Source organism: Scyliorhinus torazame, chromosome 6 (assembly GCF_047496885.1).
Source record: "Scyliorhinus torazame isolate Kashiwa2021f chromosome 6, sScyTor2.1, whole genome shotgun sequence".
Lineage (NCBI taxonomy): Eukaryota > Metazoa > Chordata > Chondrichthyes > Carcharhiniformes > Scyliorhinidae > Scyliorhinus > Scyliorhinus torazame.
Window position 1 is genome coordinate 61,851,841 of NC_092712.1, and position 27,115 is coordinate 61,878,955.

General features: G+C 42.7%; 1 protein-coding gene across 2 annotated transcripts in view; it reads right to left on the reverse strand.

Moving 5' to 3' along the window:
- Positions 1-27,115, reverse strand: part of larp4b (La ribonucleoprotein 4B) — a 190,830-nt gene that overhangs the window by 131,186 nt on the left and 32,529 nt on the right. For both annotated transcript variants that reach the window (XM_072508268.1, XM_072508269.1), the window contains exon 2: positions 11,818-11,948. In XM_072508268.1, coding sequence (XP_072364369.1) covers positions 11,818-11,898 — 81 coding nt within the window. In that variant the 5' untranslated portion in view covers positions 11,899-11,948. The remainder of the gene's footprint in view (positions 1-11,817; positions 11,949-27,115) is intronic.

Sequence of the window (27,115 nt, forward strand, 5' to 3'; positions counted from 1 at the left end):
TATTACAGTTCAATGCTGATCAAGCTGTCTCCAAGGTCACTTGGAATTTCCTCATTCTGGCAGAACATCACAAAGTGGGTGTGTATCAGAGGTCCCGATGTTTCATTCCTCATTCACTGGGATATCGTCAGGACCAGCAGCTTGGTTTTATCTCGGTGACAACAGTTATCACTTTGAAGGTTTGATCATCATCCAGCACACTTCTGATTGCAAGTTGTGGGACGTTCGACAGTAGGTGAAATCCACCATCCTCAGCTATGCTCCAATTCAAAAGGAGGAGTTCTTGTGGCCTATTCTTGTGCTACCATCTCCTGCTCCATTATTATAGACAAACTTGCCAAGCACTGCCTTACTGCACAAGAAGTATTTATAAAACTTCACCAGCTCTCCTTTCCTTCACAGCTCATTAAACATTGTCTTCAAAACCTTCAATATCCCTTCATCCTTCAATGCTCAGCTCCTCCTCCACTGCTTGTATTTTTCTATGTGAGTCATTATATAATGGCAAGTTGATTGTAAAGCATATTGGTACTTATAAATCATGTTATAGCACACCAAAACTAATCTGCACATTGGATAATTGATTGAATCAAAAATGGAGCAATGGTACTTTAGAAGATGCACTGATCCTGGCCTCAAATGTATTCTCGATTCAAAAACCCACTGTAAATAAATTTATCCCAACTCACCACTTGGTGGCAACTTTGAATTAATGACTCATTACCAAATCCCAAAAGGGAACTATTGCCCGATTCATCCTGTCAAAACCTCTATCATTTAAAGACTTTTAGAAATGTATTGGGATTTTTTTGTTTCAATGGAAAAAGTCTCAGTAACTAGCCTTCCATTGGGTTACTTTGTTGTCCTTTAGAGTGCTTAATGCTGCACCATGCCCTCACCAAATTTTACAGCTGTTTATTTCTCCACTGTTCTACTCCATGCCCTTAATGCCGCTAGTTTTTATAGCTTCATCTACCTTCACTTTTAGTGAATTACTTTGAATTGTATTTATATTATTTGATGGTTCCCCAGTTAATACACAAGATGCTACAATAAGGTACAGTAGTCCCAGGTGACCCTTTTGAGGGGGGAGAGCTGACTTGTGGCGCTTTAACCAGAGGATCACCAAACCTCAGGCAAGGGGGAAGGTTGAAAAGGTCATGAATAACCTCAGCCGATATGGGAACTGAACCCTCACTGCTGGCCGACTCTGCATCACCAACCATCTGTCTAGCCCACTGAGTCTAAGCCGGCAAGATGCTACAATATACCAGAGGTGAAACAATGAAAAGACAAGCTCGAGTGAAATATCCCAAACACCACTCTTGGAAAAGAAAGAGGGGTAGCCAAATCATGACTGCAGACAGTATCAATTGTTTCACCAGCTAGGGATGGCTAGACAGGTCATCAACCAAAAGACTGCAATGTGTAAACTTAGGGAACCACATAGTCAGTGAAGAGAAGGTTTTTACACAGTTAACAACTGACTGCAAAAGGCAATGTCAAAAAGTCAGTATGAAGGGGATTAGATGTTTCAATAATTTTCTCTATTCTTCCCCTGCATTTCCAGGAGAGAAGAGAGATTGAGTCAAGTGGTATGTGCTTTAACTGTTACTCAGTATTTTTCTTTGATGCCTGAAGTGTAGCCTAATGATTCATATCTGGCCTCAGCTATCAAAGTGCTTCTCAATCTTGCCTTCAGAGATTGCAAAAGTCCACATTGGGATACATACAAAAAATGCACTATATCCAGTTCGATCACAAGGAAATCCTATTATGGCATGGCTTAATGAGATGACAAAACATAGATTTCTGGAAATGCATATCCAAAATAGGCACCCAAAGCTGGAGAGATCGTTATGGAGGCCAAAGAGCCAGCAACTAGTCACAGAATAATACATCAGAGAAGAGGCCCTTCGGCCCATCGAGTCTGCACCAATACATGCCAAACACCTGACCTGCCCACTGAATCCCATTTGCTCGCACTTGGCTTGAATAGCCTTGAATGTTGTGAACAGATTTCCCCGTTGGTCCCGAATGGACCTTAGTCTTTCCCTAGTTATCCTCTTCCCATTGATTAACGTATGGAATACCTTGGAATTTTCCTTATTTTTTTACCAGCAGGAGCTTTCTCATATCCCCTCTTTGCTCTCCCAATTGCTTTCTTAAACTCAATCCTGCACTTTCTGTACTCCACTAATGCCTCAATTGATTTGCCCCCCTTGCACCAGCTAAAAGCCTCTATTTTCCTTCTCATCATATCCTGAATTTCCCTGGTTGCCCATGGTTCTCTGGGTTTGTTACTCCTTTCAATTACCCTAGAGGAAACATGCTGGGCCTGTACCCACCCCAATTTCCTTTTTTAAGATTCCCCACTGCTCGTGTAGATTTCCCCACAAGTAACTCTTTCCAGTCTACCATGGCGAGATCCTGCTCTGTTTTAACAAAATCTGCTCTAACCCAATCCACAACCTTTTTTTGCAACTTGTCCATAACAAACTTGAATTGTACCACATTGTGGTTGCTATCACCAAATTGCTGCCCCACCAACACAATCACCTGTCCGGCTTCATTCACCAGAATTAGGTCCAGCACGTCGTCGTCCCTTGTTGGACCCTCTATATATTTACCTAAATAGTTCTTACATTTTGAGAACTCCACTTCATTTAAGCCCTCAACACCGTGACTATCCCAATTAATATTGGGAAAGTTGAAATCATCTAATATATTTACCTTATTATTTTTACACACCTCTGCAAATTGCACATATACATTTGCGCCACGATTCCCCGCTGACTATTCTAATATTAACTATTAAAATTGGTAAACAATAAGAAACAAGGTCTACGATGGGTTGGGCAGGAAAATGAAGAAAATCTGCCGGCTTGCAAACAAGATTTCTAACAAGATGGGGGGCTGAGGGACAATACTAAAGGATCAAAACAAATACAAAATGTAAGTTGAGGACACATTTAAGTACGATTATGCTGATACAGCACAAATGAGCAACAATTTTCCAAAAATTCCAGTTATGAGTTCAAGGTGATGTGAATTTGGGTTTTAGACTAGATAGTTGCAAGTGGAAATTCTGTACAGAGTCCCTGGTCTTGAAGGCTAAACTCAGAAATGTGCTGCTTCATTAACCATTTCAGATAAAGTCAGCCATACACCAGTGGTGAAATCCCAAACTATCAAAATTCAAGGAAACAAAAATTGCAGTGCCAAAGTCTTAATTCAAACATGTTTATAGCCAGTCTTTTTCAAAAGGTTGGTTGCATAGGGCTCCAAACGGCTTTTTAAAAATACACAAAATGAAAAATTGCAAATGAACATTAAGACGGTGCAGAAAAAAACAATACACAATGGTCAGTACAAACAGACACTGGTTGACTTTTGAGTCTACATCATAATTACACAAGCTGCAGTCCTTCATGCGCAGGTCCATATCCGTAAGCAATTACTTAAATCTGCTTTAATACTGCTAGAATAGAAGGCAGGTCATATCAATTGAAGTCAAATTTTTGAAAGCTCATGGGTAAATGTTATTCACTTCTAAAAATATCAAAAATGAATTAGATTGCATTTGTTGTTTCATTGAAAGGTAGTGAGACAGCTTCCTAAAAATAATGCAGAAAAGTGTGAGGTGATTCATTTTGGAAGGAATAACAGGAAGACAGAGTACTGGGCTAATGTTAAGATTCTTGTCAGTGTGGATGAGCAGAGATCTCGGTGTCCATGTACATAGATCCCTGAAAGTTGCCACCCAGATTGAGAGAGTTGTGAAGAAGGCGTACGGTGTGTTAGCTTTTATTGGTAGAGGGATTGAGTTTCGGAGCCATGAGGTCATGATTCAGCTGTACAAAACTCTAGTGTGGCCGCATTTGGAGTATTGCGTGCAATTCTGGTCGCCGCATTATAGGAAGGATGTGGAAGCATTGGAAAGGGTGCAGAGGAGATTTACCAGAATGTTGCCTGGTATGGAGGGAAGATCTTATGCGGAAAGGCTAAGGGACTAGAGGCTGTTTTCGTTAGAGAGAAGGTTAAGGGGTGATTTAATTGAGGCATACAAGATGATCAGAGGAAATGAAAATGAAAAATCGCTTATTGTCACAAGTAGGCTTCAAATGAAGTTACTGTGAAAAGCCCCTAGTCACCACATTCCGGCGCCTGTTCAGGGAGGCTGGTACGGAAATTGAACCGTGCTGCTGGCCTGCCTTGGTCTGCTTTCAAAGCCAGCGATTTCGCCCTGTGCTAAATAGGATTGGATAGGGTGGATAGTGAGAGCCTTCTTCCTCGGATGGTGATGTCTAGCACGAGGGGACATAGCTTTAAATTGAGGGGAGATGGATATAGGACAGATGTCAGAGGTAGGTTCTTTACTCAGAGTAGTAAGGGCGTGGAATGCCCTGCCTGCAACAGTAGCGGACACGCCAACACTAAGGGCATTCAAATGGTCATTGGATAGACATATGGACGATAAGGGAATAGTGTAGATGTGCTTTAGAGTGGTTTCACAGGTCGGCGCAACATCGAGGGCCGAAGGGCCTGTACAAAGAATAAAGAAATGTACAGCACAGGAACAGGTCCTTCGGCCCTCCAAGCCCGTGCCGACCATGCTGCCCGACTAAACTACAATCTTCTACACTTCCTGGGTCCGTATCCCTCTATTCATCTATTTGTCAAGATGCCCCTTAAATGTCACGATCGTCCCTGCTTCCACCACCTCCTCCGGTAGCGAGTTCCAGGCACCCACTACCCTCTGCGTAAAAAAACTTGCCTCGTACATCTACTCTAAACCTTGCCCCTCTCACCTTAAACCTATGCCCCCTAGCAATTGACCCCTCTACCCTGGGGAAAAGCCTCTGACTATCCACTCTGTCTATGCCCCTCATAATTTTGTAGACCTCTATCAGGTCTCCCCTCAACCTCCTTCGTTCCAGTGAGAACAAACCGAGTTTATTCAACCGCTCCTCATAGCTAATGCCCTCCATACCAGGCAACATTCTGGTAAATCTCGTCTGCACCCTCTCTAAAGCCTCCACATCCTTCTGGTCGTGTGTACTGCGCTGTAATGTTCTATGTTGTATATTAAGATAGAAAGACAAAATACTATCTTTAAATAAATAAAAGCAGGTGGCAAATAGCCATGGAAGTTGCCTCATTTAACCCATAAGTGATTACAAATTAAGGCAACCAATTTGCTCTCATGTAGAGAACTTACCATTTTAACTCGGCCATAAAATGGTATCAAATAGCTACCATTTGAAAAATACTCACACTCTGGTTACATTGATTGAGCCAATTCCAAGAATTGGTTGCTTTGGATACCGAAAGGTGGTCTGGATGCACCCCAATAAGGCTTTGGGGATATCAACATTCTTCGATACAATTGATTGGACGACATCATTTTGTTGCAAGTTGACCTCGTTGATAATTCCAGTGAAGCTGGTGTTCCATAAGTAACCCACTTGGCTATCTACATTTATCTTCAGCTGTTCAGAAAATATGCACTCAGCTACATCTTCAAACATTGTGTCAATTTCTGGATTGATAGACCATGATGGCCTGACACCACTTTCTAAATTGTGATCTATTTTAAGTTCATCTTCAGACTGTCTTCTGCACAGCACATCTGATGAAGATTTCTCTTCCACAACATCATTGCCTAAGATTCCAGCAAAGATACAAGGTAATTCATATGAAGGAGTTGACGCGTACTGATCTATCTGACTGGGATCCTCCAGACTATTCACAATTTCACATGATTCTGTTGATACATACAATTCAACAGTCTCTGCCTTTTTTGGAGTGCTAGCAAACATAGCACTCTTTTCTCGTGCTAGCGTTTGTGAACATTTCCCCTGCTTTGTTTCAATTTTTAAAATGGGTGGATTCTTAGACTCATCCAATAACTCTATGGTTGCAGAGCAGGCGTCAAGCATGGCTTGCTGAACTTCATTTTGCATAGAGCACAAAACAGGATTATGGGGCTCATTTGTAATCCAGTCAGCATCAAATGTCCCTTTCAAATTTTCAGGCTTTTCATTAAAACATTCGTAGAGATGCCCCATTACAAAGCTCGTCCTGTTCTCGATCCGTGGATGGATATTTTGCCGGGTTTCTACACCTCGAAGTGCTGCATTTGGAACAGATGAAACTTGCCTATATGTGGAAAGATTCTGAATCTCAGGAGTTTGTTCACTTATTTCATTCAACAGGTTTTCTTCATTGCCTTTCAGACGGTCAGTATATTGTTTTAAGCAGATATCAGCTCTGCAATTATTGATGGTAAATTCAGTTTCACTGCTTACTTCTGTACGGTCAGCTGAAAATACAACAGCAGAATATTGATTTTGTTTACCAAATTTCATCTCTTTTTCCTGTTGATTTTTCATCTTTGTTTCTGCAGCTGGTCTGTTCTCAGACTCCCAGATAGCATCATGAATAGGCAAAATATTTCTGAATTCATCCAACTCTGTTAAAGCAACACCAGCATTGCAGCTAATGTCAAATGGCTGAGAGATTAATGTATTATATGTTTCAACGACTGAAACTTGTTCAGCTGAAAGGTCAAATCCTGAATTTTCTAATACAGTTTCTTCAGATGCATTGGGCACTTGCAAATTGATATCAGCTTGTAAAATGTCATCAATGCACACTGGTGCAAGTTTTCCACTATTTTGGTTAGCACTGCTTCTGTGATTAAGTAGATGCTCCTCAATGGTAGAATTACTGTTACAAGCTACAGCAACTAACTTCAAACAGCAATTGGATTTCAAACTCTTCCCTTCAGCTTTCACAAGATCAAATACTTCCCCAACAGAAGGTACAGGTAAGGAGTGTAACAAATTTATATCAGAGTATTCATCTTCCAGGGTTTCCACATGCGTGTTTACATTACTTAATGTAGTTATTTGATCCTGTTGTAATCCAGTCTTACTCATCTGACGGGTAAACTCGGTTTCCAGTAAATTAGATGGTGCACAGACTAGGTGGATAGGAATTAGGTTACCTTCATTACATGGACTGCAACAGTCCAATTTGGATTTAGTGTTCAAATTTGGTATTTTTTCTATCAGAGAATTGCCAGGCAATGAATTATTCCACTTTGGCAGCCTATTTATGGAGGGGTCAGAGATAATACTTTTGTTACTTCCTACCCAAACATGCAATTGTACAGCTGTGTTTGGACATATACTTTTGGATTCTAACATATTCAGCTTGCATTGTTGATATTCATTAGCTCCTGTGCCTTCAAATTTAGTGCTATGCTTAGTAGGGCACTCTCTCACTTTCTGATTTGCCTCACACAGATGGGAGCATTTGGCATGATTGTAAATATTTGCATATTTTGAAGCACAAGTGTCTGAACTAATGAAGTAATTTACCAAGTCCTCAGGAAGTGAAGATTTTACATGGCAGTGTTTCTTTCCACTGTTAGGTTGAGGATCAAGGCTTCTCGCTTCATTTTTGGCCATTTCAGCAGATGCAAGTACAGCGTTTGATTTTGACATCAGTAGCAAAGTGGCTTGTGCATCAGTGTTTATTTCGGTGGGAAAATCTTGCTGCTTCATAGTGTCCAGTCCTATGATCATTGATTGTGCTACTTGAACTACTTCCTGATCAGAAACAGCTGCTGTACTTGGAGGACAATGTCTTGAAAAATCTACATCAGTGTCAACATACCATGTTCGGCTTGGCTTTCTCTCAGCTACAACAGCTGAACAGTACAGATCTGAAGCAATTTGATTATGAGGAAAAACAGGTGCCCCTTCATCATTTTCTATATCCTCCAGATCTACTGTGCAAATACTATAAAAATCATTGGTTCTTGATTTAATATCTATTTCAAAAGACAAGTTGCTGGTATCCAAAAATTGTTCTTGTATATTATGTAATGTTGCAGTAAATTGAATTCCTTCAGTCTTGCTATTTTTACCATCATTTTCAGCCTCTGCCATTAGCAGGTTACAACTGAGTTCTTGTTGCTGCAAATGGGAATTCTCAAAAATCATCTGGCAACTTGACAAATTTGCACCATTTAAGGAAACCTTCTCTGGGTGAGAGAGCACAGCGTTATCCTCTGGGTGAAACTGACCCAATTGAGATAGTGCACCTTGAGAAGTATTTTCAGTTTCATGCCTCTCAACAGATTTTATATCGATTTTAACAGGACTGCGTGACTTTCTGTAGTCGTTGTTCAGATGTTCCTTGCCTTTAACATGCAAGATTCTTTCCTTCGATGGATCAATGGGCTTCCATAGGTTGCTCTTCTGTACATTTGCCAAAAGATCATTTGTCACAAACACTTCACTAATTTTCCTTAGATTTTCAGCTTGCTGCAAGGACACTCGACTTTGGTAAAAGGGCTTCATCAGCAAAAGCCAGATCACACGTCTACTATTCTTCAACCATCCTTGATGGGTATCCACGCTTACATTCGCACAATGTGTAGTCGTCAGCTTGCCATATTCTTGAGCACGTTCATCCAAATTCCCATTCTCAGTTATTTCTTGAAGTATTGACCCTGGGTTTTGCATCCAGTATTCAATATCTGTTTCACTTCCTGCATTCCTCAACAAACTTGCTCTTTCAGTGACGTTTTTGGACAAAGGATTTCTCTCTTTACTGAAGCAGCAGCCCATAGTTAGGAACTACCGCATCAACCTTGCACACTAAAAAGCTCACAAGTGCTATAAAACAAGCTTCCAACTGGGCTAGCCAATACCCATGTACCAAAAATAGAACCTTTAAGGCTCTTAAAAATTCATGTGCTACTGCCACTCAAAACTGAATAGCACAGCTGGGCTAACTCATTCCAAAATTAAAACATGTACGTCAACTTTCTACTTTTATGCTGTCAGATTTGACAATGGCGGTATATATATACACACACATCGTTAAACCTGCATTCAGCAATGACTAATTACATTCTTAAGCAAATTGCTGGAATTCCAGATTTCAATTGAAACTTTCTCCTCCCACCATATCCAGCCCAAATTATGCCAATAACTAACCCCACCCAAAAAAATTTAGATATAGCATTAGCTTGTTCGAAAACCAAAGCTAAGTTTTGCAGATACCGGAAATCTGAAACAAAACCAGGAAATGCTGGAAAAACGCAATGTTAAATATCAACTCTTTCTCCACCGATGCTGCCAAACCTGCTGCATTTTTCCTGCATTTTGTTTTTATATTAGTCTGTTCCACTTTATTCTGTTAAAGAAATGAAATCCTGTTGGTCCATTGGGCTGCCTGAAATATATTTAGTTGCCCTTGCTGTGTAAAGGAATGGGGTTGTGTTGAACATTTTCTGTCCAGTATGACAAACAAAATCTCAATTTTATGCCCGTTTTGGATTTTAGTTCAGACCAAAATTTTAAAATACTGTGCATTGGTGATGCTTGTTCAGGGAAACAAATTCCTTGAACAAAAATGCATCAAGGGCAATATGCTATTGTAAGTATATAACTTACCTCAGGACAGCATTAACAATAATAAATGCAAAAGCAGAAGCTTGTGACAATCAAATGCCGAAACTAATCTTAACTGATCAACAGCAGCATTAATAATAAAATTCTTTATCTTCACAAGTAGGCTTACATTAACATTGCAATGTTGATTCTCAATATGAGCAATCTTAGCATTAAGTAATGAAGTTCACAACAGGTAAAGCCCCAGACATGACTGCCATAGCTCTGAAGGATTAGCTCAAACCAGAGTTTACTAACTGTGGTCCTCATTCTGACAAGAGTAAAAAAAGAACCGAGTAAAGGGCTCAGCCAGGCATAGCCCAGTGGTCATTCTGGATTGTGACCAGCATAATCCAGAGACATTTGATTCCAAAAGGTAATGCCATAAAACAGATATGCCAGGTTTCATTTTCCCAAGCTCATCTACCACCATCTCAAATGGCGACAGTGCCGCAGCAAGGTTTTCAAATTATCAAAGGATTGATGAACTCAGTAAACCAAATGAACAAAAAAGAACACAACAGGTTTTGAACATCTTAACACTTTAGACATCTGGTGATCTTTCCCACAGCTCCTCAACTAATACATGAATATCAAGCCCCCCCCAGCCCCCAGCAGCAATCACGTGATAATTCTTCCTTGCTCATCAGCAACAGCCAAACTACATGGTGAAAGTTGCTGACAGTTAGAACAGTGGATATATTTCTGGAACTGGTAATTGCACTGTAAAATTATTCAAGTAGTAACATTGTTTTTTTTCCTAAAAAGGTGCTGTGGATAATGAATATTTGAATGTCACAATCACATATGGTGCATACTCTTAAGCTAGCTATTTTTTGGAATTTGACAGTAGATGAAGAGAAATATTCCATTTGGTGGAAAGATCACAAAAAAGGGCACAGATTTAAAGTAACTGGCAAAAGCAACAAAAGGAAAATATTTCATAGCATGTGGCTATGGTTTGGAATGCACTGCCTGAGTGTGTGGTGGAGGCACCTTCAATCAAAACATTCAAAAAGAAATTAGATTGCAATCTGAAGAGGAAGATTGTGACAGGTAGGGGAATGGCATGAAGTGAATTTCTCATTCAGTGGAGCTAGTGCAGAAATGATGGGTCGAATGGCCTCCACCTGCACTAACAATTCAGTGATTCAGCAGTGTTCCATTTCCAATTTATCATTGGCATTCAGGGAACAAATATTGTACCAAGAAAAAAAGACGACTTGGACTTGTATAGCATCCTTCACAATCGCAGCAGCTACCAAAGTGCTTTACCACCGTTACTGTTTGAAGTAGTCATGCAAGAAAAGCATGCAAACCAAACTGCTCCAAACAGCAATGTTATAACTAGATAATCTTACATTGGTAAAGTCACAAGGGATACGACTCCCATGCCTCATCCAATCTGAGCTTTTCTTCAAAATCGTGCCTTCGGACCTTTTACTGAAAGCTGGCAGGACCTCAAGTTTAATGTTTCTTCCAAAAATATGCAGTTTTTACTGAGAGCTGACAGGACCTCAGTTTAATGTTTCATCCAAAAATATGTAGTTTTTAATAAAAATGATGTTAGAATGCTTCTTGCCAACAATGTGATTTGCAGTGAATTAGAACATATACTGCAGATTCAGAATCTGAAATTAAATACAGAAAGGACAAACATCACAAAAGCCTCTGGCAACCGATAGGGACCCGTATTAAATGGTTGCGCAATTAGCAGACTGGATTTAAAATCAAGTTCTGAAGGATCAGTATTCTAACTCACTGCAATGCCCAAACTTTTCCAGATGGCTTTCCAACATGGTCACCATCACAAAAACTGCATTCCAAGCAAACAGGTTGACAGTAAAAATGCTTCAGCTACTACAGATCACTAGTTGGCCAACAAGTTGTTCTAGCCTGAAGAGTTTTGCACCAGGTGCAAGGAATTCCTCATTTTGGCACATCGCTTACAGCACCATCCTCCATCTCGCTCGTTTCTTACCAAACCCAAACGCTTAATGACACTACATATTGGGTCAAAAGAAAAATATTCCGAATCACCTATAGTTATCTTGGCCAGCACACCAATATCTACCAAGTTATTTGTTGAATTAAAGCACTCAGTAACAAGCCATAAATCCAGCTAATTTTTATTTTACAGTAAAACAAAGCTAATCAGGAAGAGTTAGCTGAATGAGGTTTGACGTTTATTATTGACCCAAAGATTGGAAAACCAAAGCATAACCTGCCTTTTGTCCAGATGTTGACAAATTACATGCATTTAGTGTTTCAGTTTCTAATAAACAATTATGTTGATTTGAGTGATTAAAATAGAATAATTAGAAACATGTTTCTAGCAACTTACCAGAGGTGAACTGTCTACAACTTCTTGCACTTGCTGCACCTGCGGTTCAGCCACAACTTTAGTGTCCTGGTCAGAAGTCATGAGCCGTCTGCTTTTTGGCTCCGTTGAGAGAATTTTGCTCGACAAAGAATCTGTGAACCAAAATATAGATGAGCAATGGCCTCAAATTTACAAATACAATTAAATAGGATTCAAAATTGAATATTAGCAGTATGTGAGTATATAAAAGGATGATTAGTGCAGATTCACTAGTAAACTGCTGGTATAAGGGCTTGAGAAATTGGAACATTTTTCACTGCATATAATGGGCCTAATCTTCCGTGGGGTGGCAAACACCACTGGATTGCCACTCCTCTCTATTTTTCTACCCATGTCTCGCGCACCACATTTCTCACCCAAACCTCTGACACACATTTGCTGAGAAAGGTGGCCATTGCCATGCCTGGAATCCTTCAGTGTAGTAGAGAAGTGTCAAGAGAAGACAAAGCCATGACCCCTTTTCGCAGCACTAGCTGCCATATTTTGTGAAGTTTAAATGCCCTAGCTACAAGGAGAGTTGGGAAATGGGTGGGTACAGGGACATTAGAAGTATAGTTGCTAATGAGTTAGAACTGGTTTTAATTCTTCTAATATCATAGATTATCATAGAATTTACATAGAATTTAATATCTTAGGTAACCATTCTGTTAATAAGTCAGAACCATCCAAAATCTCGGACTTCAAATCAGAGTTTGAGGATTCCTGATGCTGGGTAATTGTCCAATGGAAGATGAAAGTTCCCATGCAGTCCTTGTGTGGGAGGTCCCAGCACATCATCTGGGGTACAACCCTCTGGAGAACGGATGATCGAAGCCAATATATATTAGCATTGCATAGTGATCAGAAATATATTTGTTCTGTTAAGTATAATATTATTTAGTGAGGGATGAGCAATAAATACTGAGCATTGCCAGTGGTGTCCATATTTAAATAATGAAGTCATGAGGCTGCTAGGTTGTTCATATAGTTCTGATAATTTGGATCTTTTATTTAGAGGGACCTTGGTTCTGCCAGTTTATTTTAAAAGGTGGTCTGCTTTTGGCTGCTGTGCTGAATATGCTAACATTTTTCGTCCAAAACTTCAAGTAGTTTATTCCTCCTTGATCTAAAACTGATAAGACCATAAGACATAGGAGCAGAAAAAGGCCACTCGGCCCGTCGTGTCTGCTCCGCCATTCAATCATGGCTGATATTTTTCTCATCCCCATTCTCCTGCCTTCTCCCCATACCGTGGGCAGCACGGTAGCACAAGTGGTCGGCACTGTGGCTTCACAGCGCCAGGGTCCCAGGTTCGATTCACCACTGGGTCACTGTCTATGCGGAGTCTGCACGTTCTCCCAGTGTCTGCGTGGGTTTCCTCCGGGTGCTCCGGTTTCTTCCCACAGTCCAAAAGATGTGCAGGTTAGGTGGATTGGCCATGCTAAATTGCCCTTAGTGTCCAAAAAGGTTAGGAGGGGTTATCGGGTTACGGGGATAGGGTGGAAGTGAGGGCTTAAGTGGATCGGTGCAGACTCGATGGGCCTCCTTCTGCACTGTATGTTCTATGTTCATAACCCCCAATCCCCTTATGAATCAAGATTCTAACGGGTATGGCGAGGTACATAGCGATGGATTGTTTTTACTAGTCAGCAAAATGACTAAGACCCAAACCCAAAGAGTTTTGCAGCCAAAGTACCACCTTCTGAAGTGTCCATAATGTAAGGTAGAAAACATAGTGAAACAGTGTGATGAATACAGGAATTTTTAATTATATATATATATATATATATATATTGTATTTTGTCTGTTGCAGTAATGTTATTCAAAGAACTTGGGTTAAAGTATCCAGATGACATGTCTGCTAAAGCTATGGTTAATGTGTTACCAGCTAAGCAGGCTGTGATGTCACTCATGGGAGGGACTGAGTTTTGTTTTCTCAGCCCTGCCCGGTGTTGTTTTTTTAGTTCTGCTCTGGTTTCTGAGGAAAGAATGTGTTTCTCAGACTGACATCTGAAAGCTCTCCCCTCTCTTTCCAACCACCTCTCCTCCCCCCCCCACCCCCACCCCCAGGAATGTGTGAATAAATCTGTAAGCCACCAAGTGCTAACTTTATTATTAAGTGGCATATTGACCAAGTGTGGATTTTGCTTTGTTGAAATTTTAGAAGCAGATGGGGAAGTAAGCTCAAAGACCAGTCTTTATTTTTTTTCACAACTGCCCAACTGTTAATTGAAAAGCTGTTTTTCCTGTTGTTAATCTTGTGTTAATAATAAAATTTGTTTTAATATAAAAGATCCCTAGTTGGCAGTGAAATCACTCCGAGAACGAAGTATCCTTTCCTCAGGTTTCCAAATTGAAAAATTGTTGGTGTCTCGTCCGGTTTCTTAATATAAATTGGGGCCTGGCCCAGGTACCGTAACAGAGCAAGGCTCCAGAACAGCAATGAAATAAATGTTTGAGGGATTTTATTTTAGTGATGCTGGTTTAGGGATAAATATCGACTGAAACACCAGGGGAATCCTCCCACCCGGCTCTTCTTTGAAGAGTGGAATGAGATCTTATACATCCGCCCGAGGGCAGTTGAAAGTCTCACACAAAAGACAGAACCTATTGAATGCAGTATTCCCTCACGACTTTGCTTAGCGCCAGATGAAATGCCATGCTGCAACAATTTAAGATTCTCTAAACAGCCCTGTTGCAAAGCAAATTGTTAAATAGAAACTTACCATTGCTGGAGCTATACTTACACCTACCTGACAACAGTTATTAACCCTTTCATAAATGCCTCTATCAACTCAAATCTAAACTACTAATCTGTAAAATACATGCTGCCAGTGTAAAATAATCTACTGATTGCACCCACTTAAACTTCTCACTCTGGCCTTGGAGAGGGTCATGAGGAGGAATAGCTTGTCATATGAGGAACGGTTGAGGACTCTTGGTGTGTACTCGTTGGGAGTTTATAAGGATGAGGGGGGAATCTTATTGAAACTTACAGGATACGGTGAGGCCTGGATAGAGTGGACGTGGCAAGGATGTTTCCACTTGTAGGAAAAACTAGAATCAGAGGACACCATCTTAGGCGAAAGGACGATCCTTTAAAACAGAGGAGGAGGAATTTCTTCAGCTAGAGGGTGGTGAATCTGTGGAATTCTTTGCCGCAGAAGGCTGTGGAGGCCAAATCACTGAGTGTCTTTAAGACAGAGATAGATAGGTTCTTGATTAAGAAGGGGATTGGGGGTTATGAACATAGAACATAGTGCAGAAGGAGGCCATTTGGCCCATCGAGTCTGCACCGATCCACTTAAGCCCTCACATCCACCCTATCCCCGTAACCTGATAACCCCTCCTAACCTTTTTGGACACTAAGGGCAATTTAGCATGGCCAATCCACCTAACCTGCACAGCTTTTGGACTGTGGGAAGAAACCGGAGCACCCGGAGGAAACCCACGCAGACACGGGGAGAACGTGCAGACTCCGCATAGACAGTGACCCAGTGGTGAATCGAACCTGGGACCCTGGCGCTGTGATGCCACAGTGCCGACCACTTGTGCTACCGTGCTGCCCACGGTATGGGGAGAAGGCAGGAGAATGGAGATGAGAAAAATATCAGCCATGATTGAATGGCGGAGCAGACACGACGGGCCGAGTGGCCTTTTTCTGCTCCTATGTCTTATGGTCTTATCAGTTTTAGATCAAGGAGGAATAAACTACTTGAAGTTTTGGACGAAAAATGTTAGCATATTCAGCACAGCAGCCAAAAGCAGACCACCTTTTAAAATAAACTGGCAGAACCAAGGTCCCTCTAAATAAAAGATCCAAATTATCAGAACTATATGAACAACCTAGCAGCCTCATGACTTCATTATTTAAATATGGACACCACTGGCAATGCTCAGTATTTATTGCTCATCCCTCACTAAATATATTTATACTTAACAGAATAAATATATTTCTGATCACTATGCAATGCTAGAAAAAAAATTCCTGGACTACAATCGTGCATTTTAAACTACTTAAACCCTCCTTTGGATTGCCACCTTGTTGTGGACAGACTTGAACATTCCATTGATCCAGAGAGCAATGCCATCAGGAGTCTGAAGCTCCTGGCAGGATCAACCATGACAGTACAGTCGGAGAGGAGGGATCAGACAAAGCGCAATCCAAAACAATCATTAATGGCAGATCAGGCAAAAGATACTCGTATGGTCTCGATGGCATAGGAAGATTTCAGCATTGGGAGATCCCCAGTCGATGTTTCCTTGCCACTGGAACTGGACCTAGACGCTGTCAAGGACAGTGCATCTGCTGATGTGCAACGGCATACCCACATTAAAAGGCGTCCCACACCAGGTGTCTACCTAGAGAAAACCAACACACCCTTTATACAGACAAACACTGTGGTGATTGGCAAGAAGTGACAGGGACCGTGAGATCTGCAAGCCCCTAGCTTTGGACCAGCATGTACGCAATGAAATTTGATTGTCATCTCGCTCGCTCTTGGAATAGGAAGGAGAGAGCATTTTAGCAGCTTTCTTCATAACTGAATCCCTCGGGTCCCTCCGCATGGGAAAAGGGCGCAAAAAAAGGGGCCCTAAAAATAGTCTGTTCCGTTCACAACTTGGCTGGCAAACCACATCCAACAGACTCCATCTACGTGCAGTCTGAAAAATAAAAGTTAAACTCAATTTCAAAACCTTGAATGGGCAAACCCTCATGGATAACGAGCAAATCCACAAGAGACGGGGTTGTTTATTTTGAATTTCGGAGAGCTAGTTATTGTCAACTGTTTTTGGGGGGGGGGGGGGGGGCGAGGTTTATTGTACTTGGGGGCGTAAAGTTTGTGTCTTGTAAAATTTGAATAAAAGCACTTTCTCACAAAATGGATAACAAGCAAATCCGACCGGAACGGATAACTGCCCTTGTTGCCCATGAACGTTAACATTTCAACTTCAACAAGGGGCTGGTTTAGCACAGTGGGCAAAACAGCTGGCTTGTAATGCAGAACAGGACAGCAGCGCGGGTTCAATTCCCGTACCAACCTCCCCGAACAGGCACCGGAATGTGGCGACTAGGGGCTTTTCACAGTAACTTCATTGAAGCTTACTTGTGACAATAAGCGATTATTATTATTATTTATGTCGCTGCCCTGCAAAGGGACCCAAAAAGCAGGTGAAGGACAGCAGAGAGAAGATGGCGGTGGTTACACCTTCTTGAGGAAAGCCCAAGGATCAGCCCAGAATGCATAGAATTGGAATCGCCATCAAGAATGAACTCGCCAATTGGGAGATCCCCGTAGGCGTCTACGAGCACCCTCATGCCCCTGTTGGCTACAACTTGCCGAGAACCGGCAACAATTGTTGAGTGCCTAAGCCCCAACCCTTGATGCCAATGAAAAGTCGAAAGAAGGCTTCTACTCGAACCTTGACACCATACTAGCCAACATTCCCAAAGAAGACAAGATCATTCCCCTTGGGGGACTTCAATGCCAGGGTTGGAAAGAACTCATCTCTCGAAAGGAACCATCAGAAAGGAAGGAGTTGGGAATTGCAACACCAACGGGGTTCTCCTGTTCACCAAATGCACAGAACACTAGTTTCTCATCACTAAACACTATTCCACCATTAAGACAAGTTCAAGACATCCTGGAGACATCCACGTTCAAAACACTGACACACCATCACCCGATCCAGAGATCAAAAGGATTCCCTCATCGCCAAAGTGACCAGTGCAGGTGACTGCTGGACAGACCACCGGCTCATCCACTCCTCTAATTCTATCAAACTCCACCAGAAGCAGCGGAAGATGAATAAACTGCTCAGAAAAAAGATCAACGTTGAGCAGTTTAAGAGCCAAACACACTTGTGAACTTCCAACCATGTCTTCTTCAAAATCTCTGTCTCCAAAGTGCCCATTCAATTGGAGTGGAGGAAAACTGCAAAGAGCTAATAACAGCTACCATCTCAAGCTGTGGTGAAACCATTGGCGACAAGACCAGGAGACTGGTTCAACGAGAACAGCCACACCATCCAAGAACTCATCAACAAGAAGAAAGCTCCCCGTGCCTGGCAAAGTGACATTACCAGCAAGGCTCCTCACTCAGCCAAGGCAGAGGTACAAAGATGATTTTGGGAAAGCATGAAACAAGGTCGATGAGAAAGCCAAGGAGCTGCAACTCCACCGAAATGCACGACACCCGGGGCTTCTCTAGTGCCACCAAAGGCAATATGGCTTCAAACCGCCGCGAATTAGACGGAATACTCTTTAGAGACAGAAAACATCAGCCTTTCAATGGAACCAGTGACACAATCATAGATGAGGAGTGTTCAAGGAAATGGCGATCTTGAACTCCCACCAAGCATTGCGGAAGTCAAAGTCACCATTAAACATGAAGAATAGAAAAGCTGCAGGGGTGGGCGCAATTCCAGCAGAGATTTTCAAACTGGAGAAGAGATCGGCCATCATCTCCATTAGTTGTTCCTGAAAATCTGGGACAAGAGAAGAAAATGCTGCCGAGCTCAGGGACGCAATCATCACCATCTTCAAGAAAAGGAGACAAAGACTGTGGGAACTACTGAGGAATTCCCCCACTCTCCATCACCAGGAATATGATCGCCCGAGTCCACGCTTACCCAGTCTCTGAAGAAATCTTTCCAGAAGCCAGTGCAGCTTCCGACCAAATCATTGAGCAGCAGACAAGCTCGGCCACTTAGAGGAGAAATGCCAGAAGCAACAATCAATCATGTATGGCCTTCGTCAATTTGACCAAGGCTTTTGACTCAGCCAATTAGGAGGTGCTATGGAGTGTCAAAGGACAGCTGACCAGAGAAATTCATCAACATCCTCATCCTCAGACTCCGCCACAACAAGACGGAATCCCGACCGAAATAAGACAGAAGCTTTTGAGGTCAAGACTGGAGTCAATCAGGGATGTGACAATCCCACATCCCTCAAACACTGTTTTCACCATCTTCATTGTCACCTTCACCTTGTTAAGAACAAGCTTCCAGTAGAGTGGACATCCTCCACAGGATGGATGGAAAACCTTTCAGCCTCAACCAGTTGAAATCCAAGAAGAAAATGACACTGACATTGCTCATGGAGCTTCAGTATGTGGATGGCATCGCCATCCCCACTCTCAGAACAGAATCTCCAAGCCATGCTGGATACCTTCGCAGAAACATACCAAAGAATCGGTTTCAGTCTCGAACTCAAGAGGACTCAAGTCCTTTACTAATCTACCCCAAGGCAGAGGTCCAGTCTCTCCCTCCATCACGATCAACTGAGAAACCCATCCAAACATTTCCAGTACCTGAGGAGCCACCTATTATCAAAGGCTGATATTGATGCAAAGATCCAACATCATATCCAATCTGGAACCACCTCCTTTGGAGAACGAGTCGTTGACAACCAGGATATCAGTATTGACACCAAGACCCTGGTGTACAAGGCTGACGTCATCCCAACTCCCCTATACGGCTCAGAAACTTGGACTACTTTCAGACACTACCTCAAGGCCCTGGAGGTACCAGCAACGCGGTCTGAGACGGATTCTCCATCAGCTGGGAGGACAGGCGTTTTAACTTCAGCATCCTTGAAAGAGCTAAGAGCACCAGCATCGAGGCATTAATAATCCGAAAACAACTCCGCTGAGCCAGCCATGTGCTTAGGATGTTAGAGCCCCAACTGCCAAAGCAAATCTTCTTCTCCCAGCTCAAGGAAAGCTCCCGAAGAGGAGGACAAAGGAAGCACTTCAAAGACACCTTGAAGGCTTACTTCAAGAAATGCAACATAGTCGTCAACGCCCAAGAGACCTTTGCTCAAAAGAGACCTACTCGGAAGAACCTCCTGATTGAAGGGATACAATTCTTCAAGGACACCTGGCGGCAAGAGGAAAAGGAGCCCGAGAAAGGAATACAGGAAGACCAGCAATCTAGAGTCCAAGGATCGATCCCACCTCCCGGAAACACCTGCCCATGTATGCAGTCAAAGATGCCTCTCTAGGATCGGGCTCATCAGCCACACAAGGATCCACAGAACCCATGACCAGTAGCACAGAGATTCTTAATGGTTAGCGATTGATCGCCACAAAGATTTTAAACTATTACTGTGGTTATTTCTCCCACCACAACATGTTTCAAGTGTGTTAATAGGAAGTAGACAGAACATTTTTAAAAAAATAAATTTAGAGTACCCAATTACTTTTTTCCTTTTAAGGGCAGTTTAGCATAGCCAATTTACCTACCCTCCATCTTTGGTGAGACCCACACAGACACAGGGGGGAATGTGCAAACTCCACCCAGACAGTGACCCAGGGCTGGGATCGAACCCGCGTCCTCAGTGCCATGAGGCAACAGTGCTAACCACTTTGCCACCTGAGTAGGCAGAACAATAATGGTTAAACATAATTGACCCACAGGGAGGGCGGTGGAGCAGCTGAGAAAGGCATGGGGGTCTATGAACATGGAGAGAAGGCCAGCAGAATGCTTGCACAGCAGCTTAGGAAGAGGGAGATAGGGAAAGTAAAGGACGGAGATGGGAACCTGGTTGGTGATTCAGTAGGGGTGAATAAGGCGTTTAGGGATTTCTACAGGAGGCTGTACAGGTCGGAACCCCCTCCGGGGCCGGAGGGGATGAGGCACTTCTTGGAGGGGCTGAATTTCCCAAAGGTGGATGGGGAGCAGGTAGGAAGAGATAGTGGAGGGCTTGAAAGACATGCAGGCGGGTAAGGCCCCGGGTCCCCAGTGGAGTTTTATAAAAGTCTATATATCTCTGGGATATTGGGGCCGGTGTTGATGAGGGTGTTCAATGAGGCAAGGAAAGAGGGGTGTTGCCCCAGACGATGTCACAGGCAATGATTTCGCTGATTCTTAAGCGGGACAAGAACCCCGAGCGGGTACCTAGGCATCCAAGTGGCGCGGGAATGGAACCGGCTGCATAAATTGAATCTGGCCCGGCTGGTGGACCAAATGAAGGACGATTTTCAGAGATGGGACGCATTGCCGTTGTCTCTGGCTGGGAGGGTGCAAACGGTGAAGATGACGGTCCTCCCGAGATTACTATTTGTATTTCAGTGTCTCCCCATTTGTATTCCGCGGTCCTTTTTTAAGCAGGTCAACAGAGTGATCACGGGCTTCGTCTGGGCAGGCAAGACCCCGCGAGTAAGGAAGGTAATGCTTGAGCGGAGTCGGGGAGAGGGCGGGCCGGCGCTGCCAAATGTTAGCAACTATTACTGGGCGGCTAATATAGCCATGATCAGGAAGTGGGTGGTGAAGGGGTTAGCATGGGTGCGTATGGAGGCGTCTTCATGGAAGAGCACCAGTTTGGTGGCGTTGGTAACTGCGCCTCTGCCGTCCCCGCCGGCACAGTACTCCACCAGTCCAGTGGTGGTGGCGGCCCTGAGATTGGGGCCAGTGGAGGCGTCATGTGGGAGCATCGGTCTGTGCCCCAATCTGTGATAATAACCGGTTTGCCCCGGGGAGTATGGACGGGGGTTTCCGGTTTTGGCGGAGAGCAGGGATTGAGGATGGGGGATATGTTCATAGATGGGAACTTTCAGAGTAGGAGGGCATTGGAGGAAAAGTTTGGGTTGGTGAGGGAAACAAATTCAGGTATCTGCAGGTGCGGGACTTCCTTCGTAAACAGGCGTCAACCTTCCCGCTCCTATCGCTAAGGGGGATTCAGGACAAGGTAGTTTCCAGAGGGTGGGTAGGAGAAGGGAGCGTCTCGGACATTTATAAGGAGCTTATGGGGTCAGAGGAGAGACAGACTGAGGAGCTGAAGCGCAAGTGGGAGGAGGAGCTGGGAGGTGAGATAGAGGATGGTCTATGGGCAGACGCGTTGAGTAGAGTCAACATGTCCGCAACATGTGCCAGGCTCAGCCTGATACAATTTAAGGTTGTTCACTGGGTTCACATGACTGAGGCCCGGATGAGCAGATTCTTTGGGGTGGAGGACAGGTGCGCAAAAATGTGCGGGAGGACCGGCGAACCATGTCCACATGTTTTGGACATGTCCAAAGCTTTGGGGATTTTGGCAGGGGTGTGTAGAGGTCATGTCCACGGTTCTAAAAGCAAGTGTGGCACTGAGTCCAGATGTGGCGATTTTCGGGGTGGCAGAAGACCCGGGAATCCAGGAGGAGAAAGAGGCAGACGTTCTGGCATTTGCTTCCCTGGTAGCCTGGAGACGGATACTATTAGCATGGTGAATTCAAAGCCCCCGAAGTCAGAGGCCTGGCTATCTGACATGGCTAGCTTTCTGTTTGGAGAAAATCAAGTTCGCCTTGAGAGGGTCACTGTTAGGGTTCACCCGGAGGTGGCAACCGTTCGTCGACTTCTTTGCGGGAAATGAATAGTCAGCAGAGGGGGGGGGGGGGCTTTCATGTATATTGTTTATTTTGCTGTTGTTACTATACCAAAAATACCTCAATAAAATGTTTATTTTAAAATAACACAATTGACAGCAATTTCTGTTGCAGGCTGCAAATCCTGTTGTTCTTAACCATTTTCTAATTATTAATTCTCAGGAGATTGTGGGATAATGGGGCAGTAGCAGCATGGATTCAGCACAGACAAATAAATAGAAAACAGTTGTGTTGGCTGGCTGTTTTTCAGACAGGAAGGCGATATGTAGTGGGGTTTCCCAAGGATCAGGATTAGGACCACAATTGTGATATGTTGGGAATAACTCTAAAATTTGAAGATGACAAAACATAATAGTGTAGTGAACAGTAATAGACTTTGAGGACGACAGACAGGTTGGTGGAATGGGTGAATACAAATAGATTTCAATACAGGCAGATTATATATCTTGGTGGGAAGAACAAGGAAACCAATCAAGCTAAATGTTATTTTAAAGAGGTGAAATAATAGACACATGGCCAGATGGGCGTGAGTGGATGGTGATTACGCTTGGCTCAAATCTTTGAAGGCACGAAGACAGATTAATAAAGCAGTTAATGAAGGACGTGAAATCCTGGATTTATGGAAGTTATACCAAACCTTTACAAAACACTAGTTTGGCCACCACCTGATGTACAACATCCAATTCAGTGGCGTCACTGGTATGTGGATTTTAGGGTACAAAGAAAATTTACCAGACGGTTCCAGGGATGAAAGATATGAGTGATTTGGACAGACTGGAGAGGCTGGGATTGTTCGCCCTAGAGCAGAGAAGGCCAAGAAGGGGATTTGACAGATGTTCAGATATTTAAACCCGATCACGATTCGTGTAAAGCAAGAAAAAACAGTTTCTAATGACCGAAAGGTCAATATTGGGAAGGCACAGCTTTAAGCCGATTGGCAAAAGAACCAGAGCTTTACTTTCCAAAAGCAACAAGTGGTTAGGAATTGGAACGCACTGCCTGTAAAGGTGGTGGATGAGATTAGCCTAAAAATAAAAGGATGGATTTGATAAATATTTGAGATATAAATTGCAGGGGTATGAGAGAGAGAAAGGGCCAATTCATGCAGTGTACGATTTCATATTCAACGGTCATACGCGAACAGCCAAAGGAGACGTGCTTCCAGCCAAGGTAAGCAAAGCAATAAGGAAAATTATGATTATGGATGAGCATGGCTTTCTTCAGGTTTCTATTACCAAAAAGCATTCATAATTGCATTCTTCCACTTCAGGAATTTAATGGGAATGCAACTCAACCTAATGCAGCAAAAATATGCTCCCAATCGAAACCGGTTGTAATTGAATAACAATCCAGTTCCAGAGAGAGAGAGAGAGAGAGAGAGAGAGAGGACTCTTGTGCTGTGAAAAAGCAGAGGTCAGAGGAATGATTGCTGGAGATGCGCAGGCAGTGAATAAGTTCCTCCACATGGAACTAAATTCAGATATTTTCCCCCAGCACATTCAAACAATCTTTTTTGTCTTCGGAATATTCCACCTGAAGTAAAACCTTTCATCTGCAGGATGCTTCACTAAAATGCACAAGTTAATTTACTCTGGACTGTGATGACAATTGTGTCTATGCATGTCCATTGATATTGCTTTTAAACAAAGAATCAATGGAAAATCACCAACTTTAGCCATTATTTAACAAAGCAAAAATATAACAGTCCAATGCGCCCATGGGTCAAAGCAGTTTGGGGCCAGCAGGGGAAAAGACAAAATATTGGTTGCAAGTGAAGTTTGACCATTTATGGTGCTACAAACAGACCACAGAGTCATGCTTCATCAAGGGTCAGGCAACATGAAAATATACTCAACATTTTTTTTTTTTTTTTTTATAAATGCTCTTACCGTACGATCAACATTTCCTGAACTAGAATCATGCCACAAACTATGGTAGCATCGCTCTCAGAAAATAAGTTTCTGCAAAATACTGCTAAAAACCAAGGCACTCACAAATCTGAACAAATGAGACTTAGCACATTTCGTTGTGTGAATACGAAACCTCCAAGACAGTGCAAGTACAGATTTAATTAAGAGGTCCTCAAAAATTAGATGGAAATTCCTCCTCTGCCAAGGCAAACCAAGCTTGTGACTTTAGGATGTTCCGCTAAAACAAAAAACCCTGCACGAAAGTGATCTAATCATTAGATACCGACCATACCGTTTCCAAAACAAAACCATTAAAATTACTGCACCTCTAATCATTTGGATAAAACAGACTGGATTTAGTTCTCCAAGTGTGTGTGTGTGTGGGGGGGGGGGGGGGGATATCAATTTTGTGGTCGATTTTGTCAAACCATGCTATAACTAGCGCTGCATGTTCAATTGTCTTTCCAAATTAGATTACAGTGTACAAGTTTCAAAATCAGTAATTCATTGACTACCTTTTATTCAGTAACATTAAGTTTTATGTTCATATAACTTTTATGTTCACCTGTACAACTAACGTCTTTAAAGCTACAAAACAAAGCAACAAATCTTCCCAAAACTGCCAGTTTTACCACAGCAAAATAAACTTGCAAACAACAGATTTTGCCACTTTCAGCCATTACAACTCTACACACAAATCACTTTTTCTTTCCTTTATTCTTGGCACTAGTTGGTTAAGTGTCAGTCTCAGCACAGTGGCAGTATTATAGCAAAGTGTGATGATTTGAAACGCTCAGCCAGGCCAGAAGGTTGTAGTTTTAAGTCTGAACCCAGAGTAGAGTGTATAATCTAAGATCATGTGCAGTACTACTGGAACTTGCACTGTCAATTGTGCCAGTGTTTGGTTCACAGCAATTTTAAAAAACAGAATAAAAGGTGGAGCAAATCAGACATAGAATAATTGTAATTAAATGGAAAACCAGAGGCAATTAAATGAAGTGACAATAACATAAGACAATAGGAGTCATGAGAAATTACAGATAAGCATGAAACACAATACTAGAATAGTTGCAATGGAGAAGAATCTGGTAAAATATAATGCAGAAAAAACTGGTACAGCAAAGGTCAATTGGGCATGAAAGGCATCATTATAAACACAAATCTCTTTAGAAAAGGCACAGGAGGCCAGCACGGTGGCGCAAGTGGTTAGCACGGTTGCCTCACGGCACCGAGGTCCCAAGTTCGATCCCGGCTCTGGGTCACTGTCTGTGCGGTTTGCATATTCTCCCCGTGTTTGCGTGGGTTTCGCCCCCACAACCCGACAGATGTGCAGGATAGGTGAATTGGCCAGGCTAAATTGTCCGTTAATTATAAAAAATGAATTGGATACTCTAAATTTATATTAAAAAAAAGAAAAGGCACAGAAAACGAACAGGCGCAAGAAAAGTTAACAGAGTACGACAGAGCTGATTTAATACACATGGTTGATAACATTGCTGGAGCTTTGCTGGAAAGGTTAGTGTTAAAGGGAATTGAAAAAGTATGGAGAAGCTCATTGGGCATACAGAAGCAAGCACTTTGCAAAGCCGTTAGGCACTTAACTGTAATATTGGCTTTGGAGCATCCGCTCTTAATTTCTCCCACCGGCGGCAGGGTAGCGGTGGTTAGCACTGCTGCCTCACGGCACCAAGGACCCGGGTTCAATCCCGGTCCTCTGTTTGTGTGGTGTGTGCACATTCTTCCCGTGTCTGCGTGGGTCTCACCCCACAACCCTTAGATGTGCAGGGTACGTGGATTGGCCACACTAATTTGCCCCTTAATTGTGAAAAATATTTGGGTACTTTAAATTTAAAACAATTTCTCCCACTAAGTTCTGTGGGAAATGCAGGCAATGTGCAAGATGGGTTCACATTTTAGAGTGAGGGGGGGGGGGGGGGGGGGGGGGGGGGGGGGGCCTGAAAACACATCAGTAAATGGTGATTCAATTTGTTTGCATTGTCCATCCCAGTATACTCTGTTCCTATTTTAAAATTCTGCATACCGGTAACATTTTACCAATAGATCCAGATCGAAAATATCGACTTGACTGCTCTGAACTGGTTTCCAACATTTTCAATTTGAGATTAAATTTTCAATTTGGATTTTTATGACGACTTGGCTGAATGTACATTTGATGCACAGCTATCCTGATCTGTCGACTGTGCAAGTGTATTCTCCTCCCTTGGGCACAGGATTCATCTTCACTTATTAACTTCCTTTTTTTTTCAGGACGGCACGGTGGTGCAGTGGTTAGCACTGCTGCCTCACGGCACCAAGAACACAGGTTCAACCCCGGTCCTGGGTCACTTTCCGCGTGGAGTTTGCACATTCTCCCCATGTCTGCATGAGTCTCACCCCCACAACCCAAAAAATGGGTGTGTTGGGTAGGTGAATTGGCCACACTAAATTGCCCCTTAATTGGATTTTTAAAAAATGGATACTCTTAAATTATCAGAAAATTCCCCAAAAAACTAGTATAAAACAGGAATCTCTCGGAAGTATTACAACATGAAATCTAACGGATAAATTGGATTACAGGAAATGTGAGGTAACGGTAGCCTGGACAGATGCACATCTCCCAAGAACTACCTTTTTCTCATTTACACACCCTGTATAAATGGATTGAAGGGAAGTCTTGTGACATAATGGGTAGTGCCCCTGACTGAGCCAGAAGCTCCAGTTGAGTCCAACTCCAGGACCTGACCATAGAAGGTGCATTCATAATATGGCCTAACAGGTCTATTACCAACCTGCAAATACTTCCAATGTTCCTAAGGCAGTGGCATAGTCACTGGACTAATAATCCAGAAACCCAGAGCAAGATCTGGGGATCCAGATTCACATCCCACCATGGCAGATGGTGAAATTTTATTCAATAGAAATCTGCAGTTAAAAATCCAATAATGACCATGAAACCATTGTCGACTGGTGTCCCTAGGGAGGAAACCTACGGTCCTTACATATTCT